Source organism: Nicotiana attenuata, unplaced genomic scaffold, assembly GCF_001879085.1.
Source record: "Nicotiana attenuata strain UT unplaced genomic scaffold, NIATTr2, whole genome shotgun sequence".
Lineage (NCBI taxonomy): Eukaryota > Viridiplantae > Streptophyta > Magnoliopsida > Solanales > Solanaceae > Nicotiana > Nicotiana attenuata.
The window spans coordinates 285,355-302,102 of NW_017671095.1; the positions used below are offsets into that span (position 1 = coordinate 285,355).

Here is a 16,748-nt window from a genome sequence, read left to right on the forward strand (position 1 = left end):
CAACGGCGACAGGAAAGTGGGAATCAACATTATTTACTAGATCCATCTCGCCCCAAAGTTCTTGGACCTCTTCTATGGTCGGGTTTTGAAGCTCTCCCGACTGAGAATCCGGTTGAGCTAATGAAGATATTTTCCTCCTTTAAAGGGGAGCCACTTCATCTCTGGCTTCCCCATCATCTATAACAACCACAATGGTCGATTCAGTCATTCTCTTCTTTATTTTCTTACTTTGAGTCCCAGCCGAGGAAGAACATCGCCTTTTTGGTTGCTTGTTCTCTCTGGATGGGGACTCCGAGAGGAAGCACCTTCAGCGAAAGCAGATCTGCGGGCATTACTTCGAGCAAGGGCACTTTGTAACACCCTCGTGGCCTCCTCGGGGTCAGCTAAAATGTCAACCTCGGGGCAGGTGACAGAGCCCTGCAGAATCCTAAATCAAGCAAAAATGGAGTTACAAAGTTACCTATGTTCATACAAAGATAAAAGGAAGAAGGACTTGGTTTACCATGCTTCTTGGCCTTCCACCCATATTTGAGGGTCATTTCCTTCCACCGACGGGATTCTAGTGTTATGATTTTTAGAATCTTCTGAACTCACTGGTACAGGCCTTGAACCTGTGGTGGTTCCCATCGAGTAGATGGAACAAAAGAAACAAAGAGTAACAATAACGCAAAACAATATTTTCACGAAGAAAGCAAAATGACTATATCGTAAACATACGAAAGCGATTCCACGATTCAGGAAAAGACGGAGCAGTGACCTGGATGATATCCCTGGTAGCGATGATGACAAACCGCTCTATCCACCGCGATCATTGTCATCCTCCACGCTGGTGAGAAGAGTGTGGTGGCCACATTTGTTGAACTATATTACCCCCCTCCCCCCACCCCCCACCCCCCCACGAAAAATTTTGGGGGAGTAGAGATTCATCATGTGTGCAAGGGTTAAGTTTCCCCAGTCTGCGTGCACAGTTAGTGATGGCAAGCCACCGTTCGCCATATAGATGGGCCTACTTGTGCTAAGCAGACCCGGTGCCGGTGGCAAAACTCCAAAATTATGGAGTCGAGCCCTGCATTCAACCCCAGAGAAAAGGGACCAAAGGTGAAGGGATACGTATAAACATACGTAAAACTCTCCTCGGTGAAAGTAACCCCCTCTATAATATCTGGAGCGAGGATGTCAAGGTTAGGGCAGTTACAGTCCTCCTTCACGGTGGGGACACTAGAAGGGAGAATGAAGGAGGGGTAGCTACTAACAGCCCACGTCCGTGAAGACGCAGAAGGAGCCTTCTCTTGGAAGTCATTAACAGTACCGAGGTATTTGGGTGTGACGGTTCTTACAGTGGGAGGTTCAGAATCGACATCAACATCCCTGTTTTTCTTTGGGCCTCCACCGAAGAGAAGGCCAGAGTTTACACAAGGTGCAGTGAAAGAAGTCATGGTAATAAAGGGTTAGTAAAGCTTTTGCTGAGAAAGTCGGAGAAGATGAAAAATTTTCTAAGCAGAAGAGTGTAGAGAAGAAGAAAGACTTATGAAAATTTTGGAAGTGAAAGAACTAAAATGTGAGCATAAGTGAAGTTATAGATGGCAAAAATCATGGGCATGATTACCTCGAAAAGCAGCGAAAATATTTGCGTAATCGTGGGGCAACTCATGTTCGGGCTATTAAATGCGAGAAGACATATGTCCTTTTAAGCGTGAGAGACTATTAAGGGGTTTTCCCGCCAAGAAGGGAATCTTCGCCAACTTTCCGGTAACACAACGAAATGTTACTGGAAAGCAAGGGGACTATCTGTATGGGATAAAATTATTTTATAATAATAAATGGTCGAATGATAGCATGACACGTGGAACTGAATACAGGTAAAAGGCGAGTCAAGTAACTGCGAGTGCCGGGCACAACAATTGCAACCGTCATCAGGTATTTGCCATTAGATAGCATTCAGTGAAAGAATATTCTCTAACATTAATGAGCAACCGTTATAGAGAATATTTGCGTCCATGGCATGAGTCATCATTGACTCCTTTATTATCATTTAAATGGGGCCTTGATCCCTGAATCTTGTTTCCCTAGGTAAAGTTATAAATAGCAGGCCAACAACTATTGTAACGCATGAAATTCTTGGAGAAACATATGCTATATTTTACTCTCAATTAAACAAATTTATTTACTCTTGATCATTGCTTTTATTTCTGTCCTCATAGACATTGTGTCCGGAGTCAGGCTTGTCATCTTTAATTTCTATTGCTAAATCTTATTTTTATCTTATTTTTTTATTATTTTTGGATCAAATTAGTTCGCTTGTCTATAAATCACGTAATAAATTTAACTGTACCCTTTTACGGATAAACACTTGATAAGTTGTGTGAGTCATTCTTCATTGTTTATTTCTGGATTAATGTGACGGTAAAACGAGTTTTTTTTTCTCTTTCAATTTTCTTTTTAAAATTGTTGGTAGATAATGGTTATGTTTGGTATTAAAAAGATATTTCTTACGAAATATATTTTCCTTCTTACCAAGCACACCCAATATATTTTGAAGTTTCACTTTCCTTACATGTGTCACTATCATACACTTGTCTAACTCAATTATGTTATTGTCGTATAAGCTCATCAATGCATATGCGTTATATATATATATATATATATATATTGTCACATAAATTGATCATTGGTTGTTAAGCCTACTTATTTTGCCTTTAAAAACACAAAGAAATAGAACACCATTTGACATAACTATGGTTCAAGAAAAAAGAGCCTCTATATTTAAAAAAATCACCACAACAATTACCCTGGGGCTACTACTATGAAACAATGTTACAAACGAGAATGATTTTGAAGTACATGCGCAAACAAAGGTCCCTAATTTGTGGAAACAAACTGTTGAATCTTGATTCCTCAAGATTTAAGACTTCCTCTGCATCAATTTCCACCAAGTCATTTAAGCATCAGAAATCCAAGAAAACTGAAAACCCCAGTTTGAAAAACCAGATTGAACCCCACAAATTGAGTTCACTCTTCAATGAGATCAGAGAGATTTTAGGAACACAGACTGTAGTAACTGCAGATGAAAACCCATATGGACCTGAAAAATCAGTTGAAGCACAACTCATGGGTTCATCATCTTGCACGGGAAGTGTTTGTGAAAATGCCAAGCCTAGTACAGAGCTGGAAATGAGAAATTTACATGAAGATACTCAGATACAAATTTTGGTGAAAAGGGATGTTAGTCCCATTGTTCACAAGATTACAGAGATTGTGAGGAGTGAAAATGATGTGATTTCAATGGAGGAACAACTGGAAAAAGCAGGTTTTGAGTATAATGAGGAGGTTGTTGACAAGGTTTTGAAGAGGTGTTTCAAAGTGACCCATTTAGCTTTGAGGTTTTTCAATTGGGTGAAATCAAGAAAAGGATTTAGTCATACTACAGCGACTTATAATACAATGATTTACGTGGCTGCAGAAACAAAGAAGTTTCGCTTGGTTGACGAATTGGTGGAGAAAATGGGGAGGAATTCTTGTCCGAAGAATCTTAAGACGTGGAGTATTCTGCTATCTCATTTTGGGAATGCAAAGTTGATTGGCAAAGCATTGTTCACGTTTGAACAGTTGAAGAAATTTGGTTATGAGCCTGATTTAAGGGCTTATAAGACCTTGTTGAGTTCGCTTTGTAATGCTGGAAAAGCAGACATTGCTTTGGAGTACTACAATGAGATGATCAACAAAGGCTTGATGTTGGATGCAGTTATGTCTGGACAGCTGCTCAAATGCTTGGCTAACTCTGGAAATATTGCTGCAGTTCACAAAGTTGGCGACGACATGATAAGGGTTTTTTGTATTTCAGAAAACCATGTGTATGGCCTTATGCTGAAGAGTTTCTGCATTGCAGGGTGGATTACAGAAGCTTTGGAATTGATTCGTGATTTAAAGAATAAGAATGTGAAGCTTGATTCTCAATTTTTTGTGACATTGGTGAAAGGACTGTGTAGGGCTGAGAGGATCAGTGATGCATTGGAGATTGTTGAAATTGTAGAGAAAAGAAATGGTGCTGATGAGAAGCTTTATGCAGTCCTTATAAGTGCATATTTGGGGGAAAATGAAATTTCAAAGGCACTTAATCTATTCCAGAGCATGAAAGATTCAGGAAGTTTGCCCACAGTTTCGACTTATACTAATCTGATGCAGCACCTTTTCAGGGTTAATGAGTTTCAGGAAGCGGTGAACCTCTATAATGAGATGACAGAGATAGGAGTTGAATTGGATTCTGTTGCAGCAACTGCAGTAATTGCGGGTTATATCAGCCAAAACCGCATTTCTGAAGCATGGGAAGTGTTTGAGAATATGAAGGATAAAGGAATTGACTTTAGCCGGAAATCATACACCATTTTTATCAAGGAACTTTCCAAAGTGTCAAGGACGAATGATATTTTCAAGGTTCTGAATGAAATGAAGGCCTCCAAGATGGTTATTGGGAACAATATCCTTCAGCATGTTATTTCATATCTGGAGAGAAAAGGAGATATGAAGAACATGAACAGAATCAAGCTGCTACAGGGTGTTTCTAAAGTTCACCAAGAAAATGAAACACCTGAATTGGATGTGAGCAGTCAACAAGGACGAAATTTGGAATTAAAAGAAAACCTAGAACGGCTGTCCTCAGCTCTTGAGATGCCAGAGGTAGCTTCAAACTCCTGTAGCGAATGTGATATACATGAGATTTGCCAAATTTTGTTATCATCAACTGATTGGTGCTTAATACAAGAACAATTGAAAAATTACAACATACAGTTCACCCCAGAAATTGTTATGGAAGTTTTGCGTAACTTCAGGCTGCAAGGTTGTGTGGCATTGCAATTTTTTTCTTGGGTTGGGAAGCAAACTAATTATAGGCATTCAACAGAATCCTACAATATGGCCATTAAAATAGCAGGACAGGGCAAGGACTTCACTCAGATGCGAAATCTATTTTCTGATATGAGGAGAAACGGTTGCTTAGTAACAGCTCATACCTGGACAATCATGATAATGCAGTATGGCCGAACCGGACTCACAGATATTGCTGTTCGTACCTTTAAAGAAATGAAAGGTAGCGGTTGTAAACCCACAGATAGTACATACAAAGCTGTGATCACATCTCTTTGTCAGAAAAAAGGTAGGAGAATTGATGAAGCAGTAAAAGTATTCCAGGAGATGATTCAAGTTGGATGCAGTCCTGATAAAGAACTAATTGAAGCTTATCTCGGTTGTTTATGTGAGCTTGGTAAATTAAGGGATGCCAGAAGCTGTACTGAATCTTTACAAAAACTCGGTTTCAGTACCCCTTTAACTTATTCATTGTACATTAGGGCACTTTGTCGAGCAAGGAGACTGGAAGAGGCTTTAGCATTGGTTAACGAAGTTGATGACGAGCAGCATGTCTTGAATCAGTATGTTTATGGAAGTTTAGTTCATGGATTACTACAAAAAGGGCAGTTAGAAGAGGCATTGGCTAGAATAGAATCTATGAAGCATGTCGGTATTCATCCTACTGTCCATGTATATACTTCCTTGATTGTTTACTTCTTTAAGGAGAAACAGATAGGAAAGGCTCTTGAAATTTTTGAGGAAATGAAAGATTTAGACTGCCAACCAACAATTGTAACATATTCAGCGTTAATACGAGGGTACATGAACATGGGAAAGGTTTCTGATGCTTGGAGTGTGTTTCATCAGATGAAAAAGAATGGACCATCTCCTGATTTCAAGGCATACTCCATGTTCATCTCTTGTCTATGTAGAGTTGGCAAGTCTGAAGAAGCTATCCAACTTATCTCTGAAATGCTGGATACTGGGATTGTTCCTAGTACAGTTAATTTTAGAACCGTCTTCTATGGGCTCAATAGAGAAGGAAAACAAGATTTGGCCAAGACTGTAATACAGATGAAGTTGGATGTGAAAAACAGAAGAAAGTTGCTAACTTGATTTTCCATTTCTAGTTGTATGATCATTCTTGCTTAGCTCTTTTTTTCCCCCTTTTCCGTTTAACAACGCCTTGGCGTAACTGGTAATGTTGTTGGCACGTGACCAGGAGATCACGAGTTCGAGCCATGGAAACATCCTCTTGCAGAAATGTTGGGTAAGGCTGCATAATAGACCCTTGTGATCCGGCCCTTTCCCGGATTCCGCGCATAGCGGGAGCCTTGTGTACCGGACTGCCCCTTTTTTGTTTACAACAACAAAAATAACTATGCATCAACATCAAGCTATCAATTCCAAGCTGGTTGAGAGCAGCTATATGAATTAGGGTGAATTACTTCGACCTTTCTTTTAGTTTAGCAAAGATAATCTCCCCTCTAGTTTGAAAAATATACAAGAGACCTCCCTTTTTCCTTTTCCTTGTATATCAAATAGTTTTCCGGCCAATCCCACGCATAATAAAAGAAATTTCTAATGCAATCCAGGAGCAACCAAACTTACATAATGCAGAGGAGAGGGCTTGATACCCAGAGAGGACTCAATCGTTGAGGTAGGGGCTGAAACAAATCAATTTACCCATTTTCAAATAAGGCTCAAAAAAATTTGGAACCTATGAATAGTAAAGGAATGGATCTTTGCATGTTTTCTGCAGTTTGTTTTCCTATTTATGTTTGCTTTGCTTTTTTAACAAGGATAGATACTATAAAAATTACTGTGAAGGGGAGGGTATTTTGATCAGAACATGTTAAACTTACCACTATCACTTTTTATCGTAAGACTAAGAGGGTTGTTTGTTAAATATAGATTTGAGATCTAAGAAATTGACCCAACAAAGTAAAAGATATAGCAGGACTTAAGTCCAAGAAGAACCAAAAAAAGAAGAAAAATCATTACACAGTATTTATCTGACTCATAATTTTTTAGGTATTATTTCAAGCAATCAGTGAGAAAGAAATGATAGCGTCATGGGTTGATAATAGGAATAGAAATAAAAAAAACTCGACCTTCAATTCGATCTATGAATTGAAGATTGCTCTATTTCATGGTTTAGAAGAAAATTGCTCTATTTCATGGTTTAGAAAAATTGCAATAACAGCTAATCCCATGATCAGAGTATGCTGTGGAAAGAGAGCATTTAAGAACCATAACAATTTTTTCTTGTTGCATAATGAGCCCTCTGACAGATTGTTTGGATTGTTGTTACATGTCGTTTCATAATGTATCGTATTATATTATAATATATTGTATTATATTGTACTGTATTGTTTGATGAATATAATGTTTGGATAGATTGTATCGTTTGTCGTCATTTCATGATATCATGCACCAACAATATGACGAATAAACTTGCAATATTACTAAGAAAAAAATAGGATAAGGAGTAGAATTATTATATAAAAGAGTAGGGTAAAAGATAAAATATGATTATTTAATAATAAGGAAAGGCAAGATGAGAGAAAAAAACAAGGAAACGACGCCATCATACCAAATCCGTCATTCCATAAAGTAACATTTTTTTGTCGTTACGTAACAACGGATTTAACAATATGATACAATAAATTTTAAATAATAATTAAAATAAATATTATATTCGAAGTAACAATACGGTACAATACAGTAAGTAACAACCATCCAAACAAGCTATAAAGGGAACAGTGGTTTAGAAATTTTGGTTTCAAATAGGAAGTGTTCTCTCGGTTTACGCTACAAATAAACGCCCGGAAAGTTGGGACTTCCCACTAGTTAACCTTGATGTATTTTTAGGAGTCAATCCACTTTACCCCTTAACCTTTAAGGGTTGGGTAACAATACCTCCTTCACGCTTTGAATAGGAAAGAAAACTCCTTTGTGCAATAGTTTTCTGGTGAAACAATTTGTTTTAATAAAATCTTTTTTTTAATAGATAATTTTTAGAATAATCAACTTTTTCTATTATAGCCAAAAGCTCAAAATATGACAAACAATTAGGAATTATATAATTTATGGAGTTTTCCTTTAGCCTTCTTCCCCTATAGTTTAAGATATGATGTAATGCAAAAACGCCTCCATAATAAATTTTTAAATGTGACATTATCAACTATAATTCCTGTTTAATCTTTTTTTTGGTCGAAATAAGTAATGTTTAATAAGAAAGATATTTTCAAAATAAGTAAAGTTTAATAATGGCTTTAGTATAATAATTTTAATATATAAAGAAAATACACAAATAAATTAATACTCATAGCAACAATTCTTTCGTCTAACAATATCCATCCTCTTGATCTGACATTTGCAAGTAATGCATGACATAAGAATATTATTCCGATTCCGCCGAAGGTATCTACAAAGGATAATCCCATTATACCAGAGCCGACTTTTTATAATATAGTATTGAATGCTTATTCTTGTTCAGGATTTAGCATTGATTGTGCTTCCTCAAACACTTGTATGACCTTCTTAATATTATACTATTTTTTTTTTTACTTTGTGATATATTTAATTTTAATCTCTAACATTTTTTTATGGAATAAATTTATGTACCCTAATATTTTTTTTAACTTGAAAAATAATTTTAATCATATGATGAATTTAAAATATATTAGGATTCTCTTGCTAAATAATTAATTGAAAGATTTCATTATTTGGTTTTTAACATAAAAAACAATTTACTTTCTGTTGATTCAGATTCGTAATATTAGTATCTCATGTTTGAATATTTAACAGTAATTATAATTTATCGACCATAAATATTATTTTCAAAGAGTAAAAAGATCTGACATTCCACTTTTAGATCGTTGTGTTTGCAAATCATTAGTGGTAGTGACTCTTACCAACCTTTTTCTTTTTCTTTCTCACACTTTATATTCTTAAAAATTTTCTTAGTTGTTTTTTAATACTTGTCTATATTTTTCTATATTACACGAAAAATTAATAATAAAAAATATTATTTGAGTAGAAAAGCGGTTCAAATATAATATAATAATATATTATCGTGAAAAATTTTGTCTCAATTTTAAAGCTTTATGCAGTCCGTTTAACATTACTTTTATTTTTTTCTTGGTATTGAATATTATAGAGTGGTAATGTATTATTAATATGGAGGATTCTTATGAAATTAGTTTTATTAAACTTTCTTACATATTTTTAAATAAGAATTCAATAGACAAGATTGTATTAATTTTAAAATCTTATATATTAAGAAAATTAACATATACGTTATTGTAGTCCAAAAAAAAAGTTATAACAATTATGTACTTTCCCTATGAGTTCTTCTTTTTGATATTTTAGGGCTATTTGGTCTATCAATATTGTATTCGTGCTATTATAATAATATAGGCTCTGCCGTTTTTAAATGAATTTGGACAATATAATACGTTTTCAAATTAAATTAGTAATAGAAATTTTTTAAGAAGTATATCTTAGAAGTAATAGGATTACATGACTAAGAATATGGCCATATCCCGAAAGTAATTATACTAATAGGAAATCTAATGTGTTCCTAAAGGTATTAGGTTTACATGCTAACATGTAGTATTATATATCAATGCCGAAAATAATTATACTAATAGGATTCCTAAAGGTAATTATGTAGAATTCTTAACGTGTAGTATTATGTCCTAAAACAAATAGAATTACAAGGCTAATGTCTAGAATTCCAGATATGTCCTTTTATTGTGAGTTATTATGCTTAATATTAAAATATTATTTTTGTAAACCAATATTTTATTCATGCTTTAATAATAATATAGATAGATTAATAATTTTTATACCGTCAAACAACTTAAACTCTATGTTATATTTATTCACAACATAGGAACTTCTTTGACGAGAGTTGGACCATAACGCAACATAAAGAGCAAAAGTGAGTTGGAGACTTTCCAGAAACTACTTTAACGTGCAGCATTATAATCATTAAGCTTTTAAGACAAACTAACAACCACACAATTGCTAAAGATAAAAAAATGGTAATTTGATTCTGTTGGTTCTATGATGAATTATTTGTTTGTAATCAGCAATAGAAAAACTTTATTTTTGTTTAAGCTGACTCAATAAATCTCTTGTCACTTCAATAAAATGATCAAAATTCTTATCGACCTCTGCTAATGGTGATGTGTAGCCCGGCGGTTCAGTAAATGACTCTTCGCAAGTTTCTGCACTATTACCAGCACCCACTAGGTTGGTGTCGACATTCCAATAGTCGTTTGAATTCAAATATTTAATAGCATCAGGAAGTCTAGGGTCAATAGCATAGCCAAATTCCTCAAGGCAAATCTGAAGACATTGCTTGAAACCTCGATCTTTAGATTGGTTTAAAAGTAGTTTGACTTGAGCAGAAATTTGGTTTGCCTTGGCCAAGCCCAATTGAATCATAATACGCGTCAAACCTTTCAAGTCGGCGCTACTACTATGCGGATCAGATCTAAGAGATGTCGCACATAAGTTGAAATCACTTGTTTTGTGACAAGCATCATCAATCAAATCTCCAAAACAAGGAACAAGAAAGAAACTGAAGAAAATTATCACCGGCCATGAGGCCTTCATCTTTTTTTCTTTTTCTTTTGGTTTTGTTGATATTAAATTTTGATGAGGAACCGGGGTTTTATAGCGGAAAACGGGAAGGATTACAAGAAAGATTTACTATAATTGTTGGAATCAGTTTCCTTTTATTTCTATTGGGAAAATAATTTATTATTGAAGTCAAATAGTACGTATATCTTTTCCTTCTTTGTGGATTGTAATAATTAGTGATTTTATTCTCTCCCCCTTTTCCGTCTAAAGAATCTACGTGATACAGGATATTTCGGAAACTTTTTATTGCCTTAGCATTTTAGCAGCATCAAATATGCTTGAGATGGAAGGAGAGATATTACTCAAATCTCCGAAGTTACAGTACAATGGACCAAAACAAATGCATTCTGCAATGGGTTGACATGTTTGATGTTTCACTAGTATTTGTATCCGTACCATATGCGGATAATATTGTGATCTTATTAAATTTTATAAATTAAAAAAACATTATATGAATAACTATTGGTAGAAACTTAAACATTTTTTTGGCGTTAAAGAATTTTATTTACCAGAATTATACATGTACAAATGCACCCTACGAAAAGAAAGTGAGTCCTACAATTATACGGGATATCAAGCCCTAGTAAAGTTGAATGTTATATCTCCACATGTAGTCGGTGATACAAATAAAAAAATATAATATGATTCAAAAATAAATAATATTATATGAAATAATAATTAATAAAAATATATTTAGTTGTCACGATCCGAAATTCCCAACTTCGGGACTGTGATGGTACCTAACATCTACTTGTTAGGCAAGCCGATGTTGTTCAATCAATTAACCACTCTTTAACAATTATTACAAAATGATGATATTTAACGATTAATGAACTCAGAATTTAACAATATGTTAATAGAAGTAACACGATGCTAACTACTCCGAGAAATCCGGAGTCACAAGTACATGAGCATCTAGAATACTACATATACGGTCTGAAACAAAGTGCAACTGTTTGAAACTAAATAAACAGTAAACTAGATAAAGAAGGGGGCTTCAGGGCTGCGGGCCGTGCAGCTATACCTCCAATGCAGCTGAATCCGAGTAGAGACACCACTAGACGCTGCTAGGACCTACACCAGTATTTGCAGAAGTGTAGCATGAGTACAATCGACTCAATGTACTCCGTGAGTATCGAGCCTAACCCCGACGAGGTAGTGACGAGGCTATGACAAGACACCTACATAAATCCTGTACAGGTATATATATAAAGCAACAAAATAACAAGTAGGATAATTAATATATTAACTGGGAGGGGACATGTAAAAGAGGAGTACGATGAGAACGGCAAGTACGAGATCACCGAATAATCTTTTCTGGAAAATAACAATAACGCAATTAACTAAATCAACAATTCGAAAACCACGTAAGGCAATGAAATCAACAATGGCACGACATCACCCTTCGTGCTTTTACTATCGTCCTCACCATGTATTATCATAAATGAAATGAAACGGCATCATCCTTCGTGCTTTTACTCTCAACTTCACATGATGTGATAAATGATAATAAGCAATCGAATGCACGACAATACTCTTCGTGCTTTAACTTGACATTCTCTCAAATAGATGATATTGTATGCAAATAAGACAGGACAATACCCTTTGTACTTTTCACTCTCCCTCACCAAGCAATGACATTAATCCAAATAACGAAACAAGGTGGGAAGTTATTTCACATCAATTTTAGTGTAATGATAATTCATCTCAACTTTCAAAACCCCAACAACTTCAAAATAAGCCATAAATATGAAAAACGAACAATTAAAGAAGTAATAATCTAACTACGGCATGAAAAACATAATCAAGGAAATAACATAATACAATAAAATAATTTTCACCCGCATACTTTGACCTAATAAAAATGTATATATGCTCGTCACCTTACATATACGACGTTCCCATACATAATTTACGTAGAAATTAGACCAACAAGTCCTAATCCCTCAAGTCAAAGTTAACCAAGACGTACCTCACTCCGCAACCAAGTCAATCAACCAACCACGACCTTGCCTTTTGAACAAGCCTCCAAACAAACCAAATCTAACAAATTATCGATCAAATGAGCTTTAGAAACTACTCACGAGTGAAAAAGAGTCAATCTTTAATGAATTTAAAAAAGTCAACCCCGAGCTCGCTTGGTCAAAATTTGAGATTCGGACCAAAACATGATTACCCATTCAGCCCCGAGCCCGATTATGTAATTTATTTCGAAATCCAAACCCAATTTGAGGTCTAAATCTCAATACAAAATCCTAAATTTCTACCCAAATCCCTAATTTCTACCATGGAAATTCGAGATTTGATGTTGAAAACATATGAAAAGTATTGGGTAATTGAAAGAAAATAAATTGAAGTTGCTTAGAATGATTATGGGAAGAAATATCTCTTAAAAAATCGCCTCTAGAGTGCTTAGGGTTGAGAAATGGTGTAAAATGAGCTAAGTCCCAATTTTTCCACTTTTACCCAGCTACGGTTTGTTCACAATTGCGAGCATCACAAATACGAGAAACATGTCACAAAAGCGAACTGCATCCCCAGCATGATTTAGTCGCAATTGGGACAAAAAAACATCGCAAATGCGAACTCCCATCCAACCGCAAATGCAATCAAAGGTTTGCATTTGCGAACCTGTCTAAGCCCAAGGCTCAGTCGTAAATGCAACCAAGCTAACGCACATGCGAATCATGGGATGTCCACAATTGCAAACATTTCTTCACCAAATCGAAGATTACTCTGTCCTAGTATACCATTGCAATTGTGAGCTTGACTTCGCAAAAGTGGATTTCGCATTTGCGAACAGGTCTTTGCAATTGCGAGACATGCATCCAAACACCAGAACTGAAGCACACCAGCAGTACTTACACTATCCAAACTCATCCGAAACGCGTCTGAAATCCACTTGAGCCCCTAGGGCTCCAAATCGAACATACACACAAGTATAACAACATCATACAAACTCGCTAGCGCGATCAAAACATCAAAATAATATCTAAAACTATAAATGGGATATCAAAACGAATGAAATACAAAGGAAAACTCAAGAACATCTAGAATCATAGCTAAGCGTCCGAATCTTATCAAACATACTCCGATTTGCACCAAATTTGCACACAAGTTTCAAATAGCAAAACGAACCTATACCAAGTCCCAAAACCAAAATTCGGACCTGATAGCCATAAAGTCAACCTACGGTTAAACCTAGAAAATTTCCAAACTTTCAAATTTCTAACTTTCGGCAAAACAAGTCAAATCAACCTAGGGACCTCCGAATTCAATTTCGTGCATACGCCCAAGTCCAAAATTACAATACGGACCTACCGAAATCATCAAAATACCTATCCGGGATCGTTACACAAAATGTTGACCGTGGTCAACACAAGTTGCTTTTAAAGCCAAAAATCTTATTTTCTTCAGATTTTTACGTAAAAACTTATCGGAAAAAGACACAGACTGCGCACGAAAACTGAGAAACATCAAATAGAGCTAATAGAGGTCATGGAATACGAAAATAAGGGCTAGTACTCAAAACGACCTATGGGGTTGTCACATTCTCCACCTCTAAAAGAAATGTTCGTCCTCGAAAGAACATAAAAAGATACTTGAACTGGTGAAAAGGTGTGGGTATCTACTCTGCATATCGGACTCGGAATCCCACGTAGCTGCCTCGATTGGCTGACATCTCCATTGCACTTTCACAGAAGAAAAACACTTTGACCTCAACTTTCGGACCTGCCTGTCCAAGATGGGCACCGACTCCTCAATATAAGTCAAATCCTTGTACAATTGGATTAAGCTAAAATCTAATACATGGGACGGATCACCATAATACTTCCGGAGCATGGAAACATGGAGCACCCGGGTGAACTGCCGATAGGCCACCTCACCAACTCTCTCAAAGATCTCAAAAGGACCAATATACCTAGGGCTTAACTTGCTCTTCTTCCTGAATCTCATCACACACTTCATGGGTGAAACCCACAGCAAAACCCTCTCTCCCACCATAAATGCTACATCATGAGCCTTCCGATCAGCGTAACTCTTCTACCTAGACTGGGTTGTACGAAGACGATCCTGGATCAACTTGACTTTCTCCAAGGCATCCCTAACCAAATCAGTGCCCAACAACCTAGCCTTTCCCGGCTTAAACCAACCAACTGGAGAACGACATCGCCTTTCATATAAGGCCTTATTAGGATCCATCTAAATACTTGATTGGTAGCTATTGTTATAGTTGAACTCAGAAAGTGGTAGAAACTGATCCCATGAACCCCCAAAATCCATAACACATGCACGTATCATATCCTCCAAGATATGAATGGTGCGCTCGAACTGCCCGTCCGTCTGGGAGTGAAATGTTGTACTCAACTCAACCCGTGTGCCTAACTTATGCTGCACGACTCTCCAGAAATGCAATGTGAATTGCGTTCCTCGGTCGGAGATAATAGACACCGACACACTGTGGAGACGAACAATCTCACGGATATAGATCTGGGCCAGCTGCTCTAAAGAATAGGTAAGCACCACCGAAATGAAATGTGTTGACTTGGTCAACCTATCCACAATGACCCACACTTCACCATATTTCTTCAAAGTCCGTGGGAGCCTAACAACGAAATCCATGGTAATACGCTCCCACTTCTAAATCAAGAATCTCAAGTCTCTGGAGCAAACCGCCCGACTTTTGATGTTCGTATTTCACCTGTTGACAGTTCAAACACCGAGCCCATACTCAACTATATCTTTCTTCTTTCTTCTCCGCCAATAGTGCTGCCTCAAATCTTGGTACATCTTAGCAGCACCCAGATAAATGGAATACCGCAAACTGTGAGCCTACTCAAGAATCAACTCATGCAACCATCCACATTGGTCACACATATCCGGCCCCACATCCATACTACTATATCATCTCCAATTGAAACCTCCTTGGCGTCGCCGTGCTATACTGTGTCCTTAAAAACAATCAAATGGAGGTCATCTAATTGGCGATCTCTAATGCGCTCATACAAAGAAGACCGAGAAACCACGCAAGTAAGAACCCGACTAGGCTCCGAAACATCCAGTCTCACAAAACTGATTGGCCAAAGCCTGAACATCCATAGCTAGTGGCCTCTCTGTTCCTAGTAAATATACCAAACTGCCCATACTCCCAGCCTTTCTACTCAAGGTATCAGCCACCACATTGGCCTTTCCAGGATGATACAGAATAGTGAAATCATAGTCTTTCAGCAACTCTAACCATCTCTGCTGTCGCAAATTAAAGTCCATTTACTTAAACAGATGTTGGAGACTCCGGTGTTGGTATAGACCTCACATGGGACACCATACAGATAGTATGTCCAAATATTCAATGCATGAACAATAGCTGCCAATCCCAAGTCGTGTATTGGGTAATTCTTCTCATGAGCCTTCAACTGCTGAGACGTGTAGGCAATCACCCTACTGTTTTGCATCAACACCACACCAAGCGCAATACGCGACGCATCACAATACACAATGTAAGACCCCGAACCCATAGGCAACACCAATACTGGGGTTGTAGTCAACACCAGTTTCTGCATAAGAAGTTCATAAGTGTAGCATGAGTACAACTGATCTAATGTACTTTGTAAGTGTCGAGCCTAACCCCGACAAGCTAGTGGCGAGGCTATGACAAGACACCTACATAAATCCTGTATAGGTATGTATATATATATTATATATATATATATATATATATATATATATATATATATATATATATATATATATATATATATATATATATATAGTGCAACAAGGTAACAGGTAGGAAAAATAATATATTAACTAGGTGGGGACATGTACAAAGGGGAGTACGATGAGAACGACAAGTACGAAATCATCGAATAACCTTTTCTCCAAAACTACAATAATGCAATTAATTAAATCAGCAATCCGGAAACCAAGTAAGACAATGGAATCAACAATGGCATGACATCACCCTTCGTGCTTTTACTCTCGTCCTCACCATGTATTATCATAAATAAAATGGTACGACATCACCCTTCGTGCTTTTACTCTCAACCTCACACGATGTGATAAATGATAATAATCAATCAAATGCATGATATCACCGTTCGTGCTTTAATGCTCACAATCTCTCAAAATAGATGATATGCAAATAAGGTACGGCAATACCCTTCGTCTTTTCACTCTTCCCCACTAAGCAATAACATTAATCCAAATAACTAAACAGGTGGGGAGCTATTTCACTTCCATCTTAGTGT

At 36.6% G+C, this 16,748-nt stretch overlaps 2 protein-coding genes across 2 annotated transcripts; one reads left to right on the top strand and one right to left on the bottom strand.

Annotated features, from left to right (window-relative positions):
- Positions 1 to 2,666: 2,666 nt before the first annotated feature.
- LOC109205901 (putative pentatricopeptide repeat-containing protein At5g06400, mitochondrial) lies at positions 2,667 to 6,106 on the top strand. Its single transcript, XM_019368658.1, has one exon. The coding sequence runs from the start codon at positions 2,812 to 2,814 to the stop codon at positions 5,956 to 5,958; it is 3,147 nt and encodes a 1,048-aa protein (XP_019224203.1). The 5' UTR covers positions 2,667 to 2,811; the 3' UTR covers positions 5,959 to 6,106.
- A 3,700-nt stretch (positions 6,107 to 9,806) lies between these two features.
- On the bottom strand, positions 9,807 to 10,593 carry LOC109205892 (pectinesterase inhibitor-like). The gene has a single exon (XM_019368648.1). It carries the CDS (start codon positions 10,471 to 10,473, stop codon positions 9,958 to 9,960), a length of 516 nt encoding a protein of 171 aa, XP_019224193.1. The 5' UTR covers positions 10,474 to 10,593; the 3' UTR covers positions 9,807 to 9,957.
- Positions 10,594 to 16,748: the final 6,155 nt, after the last annotated feature.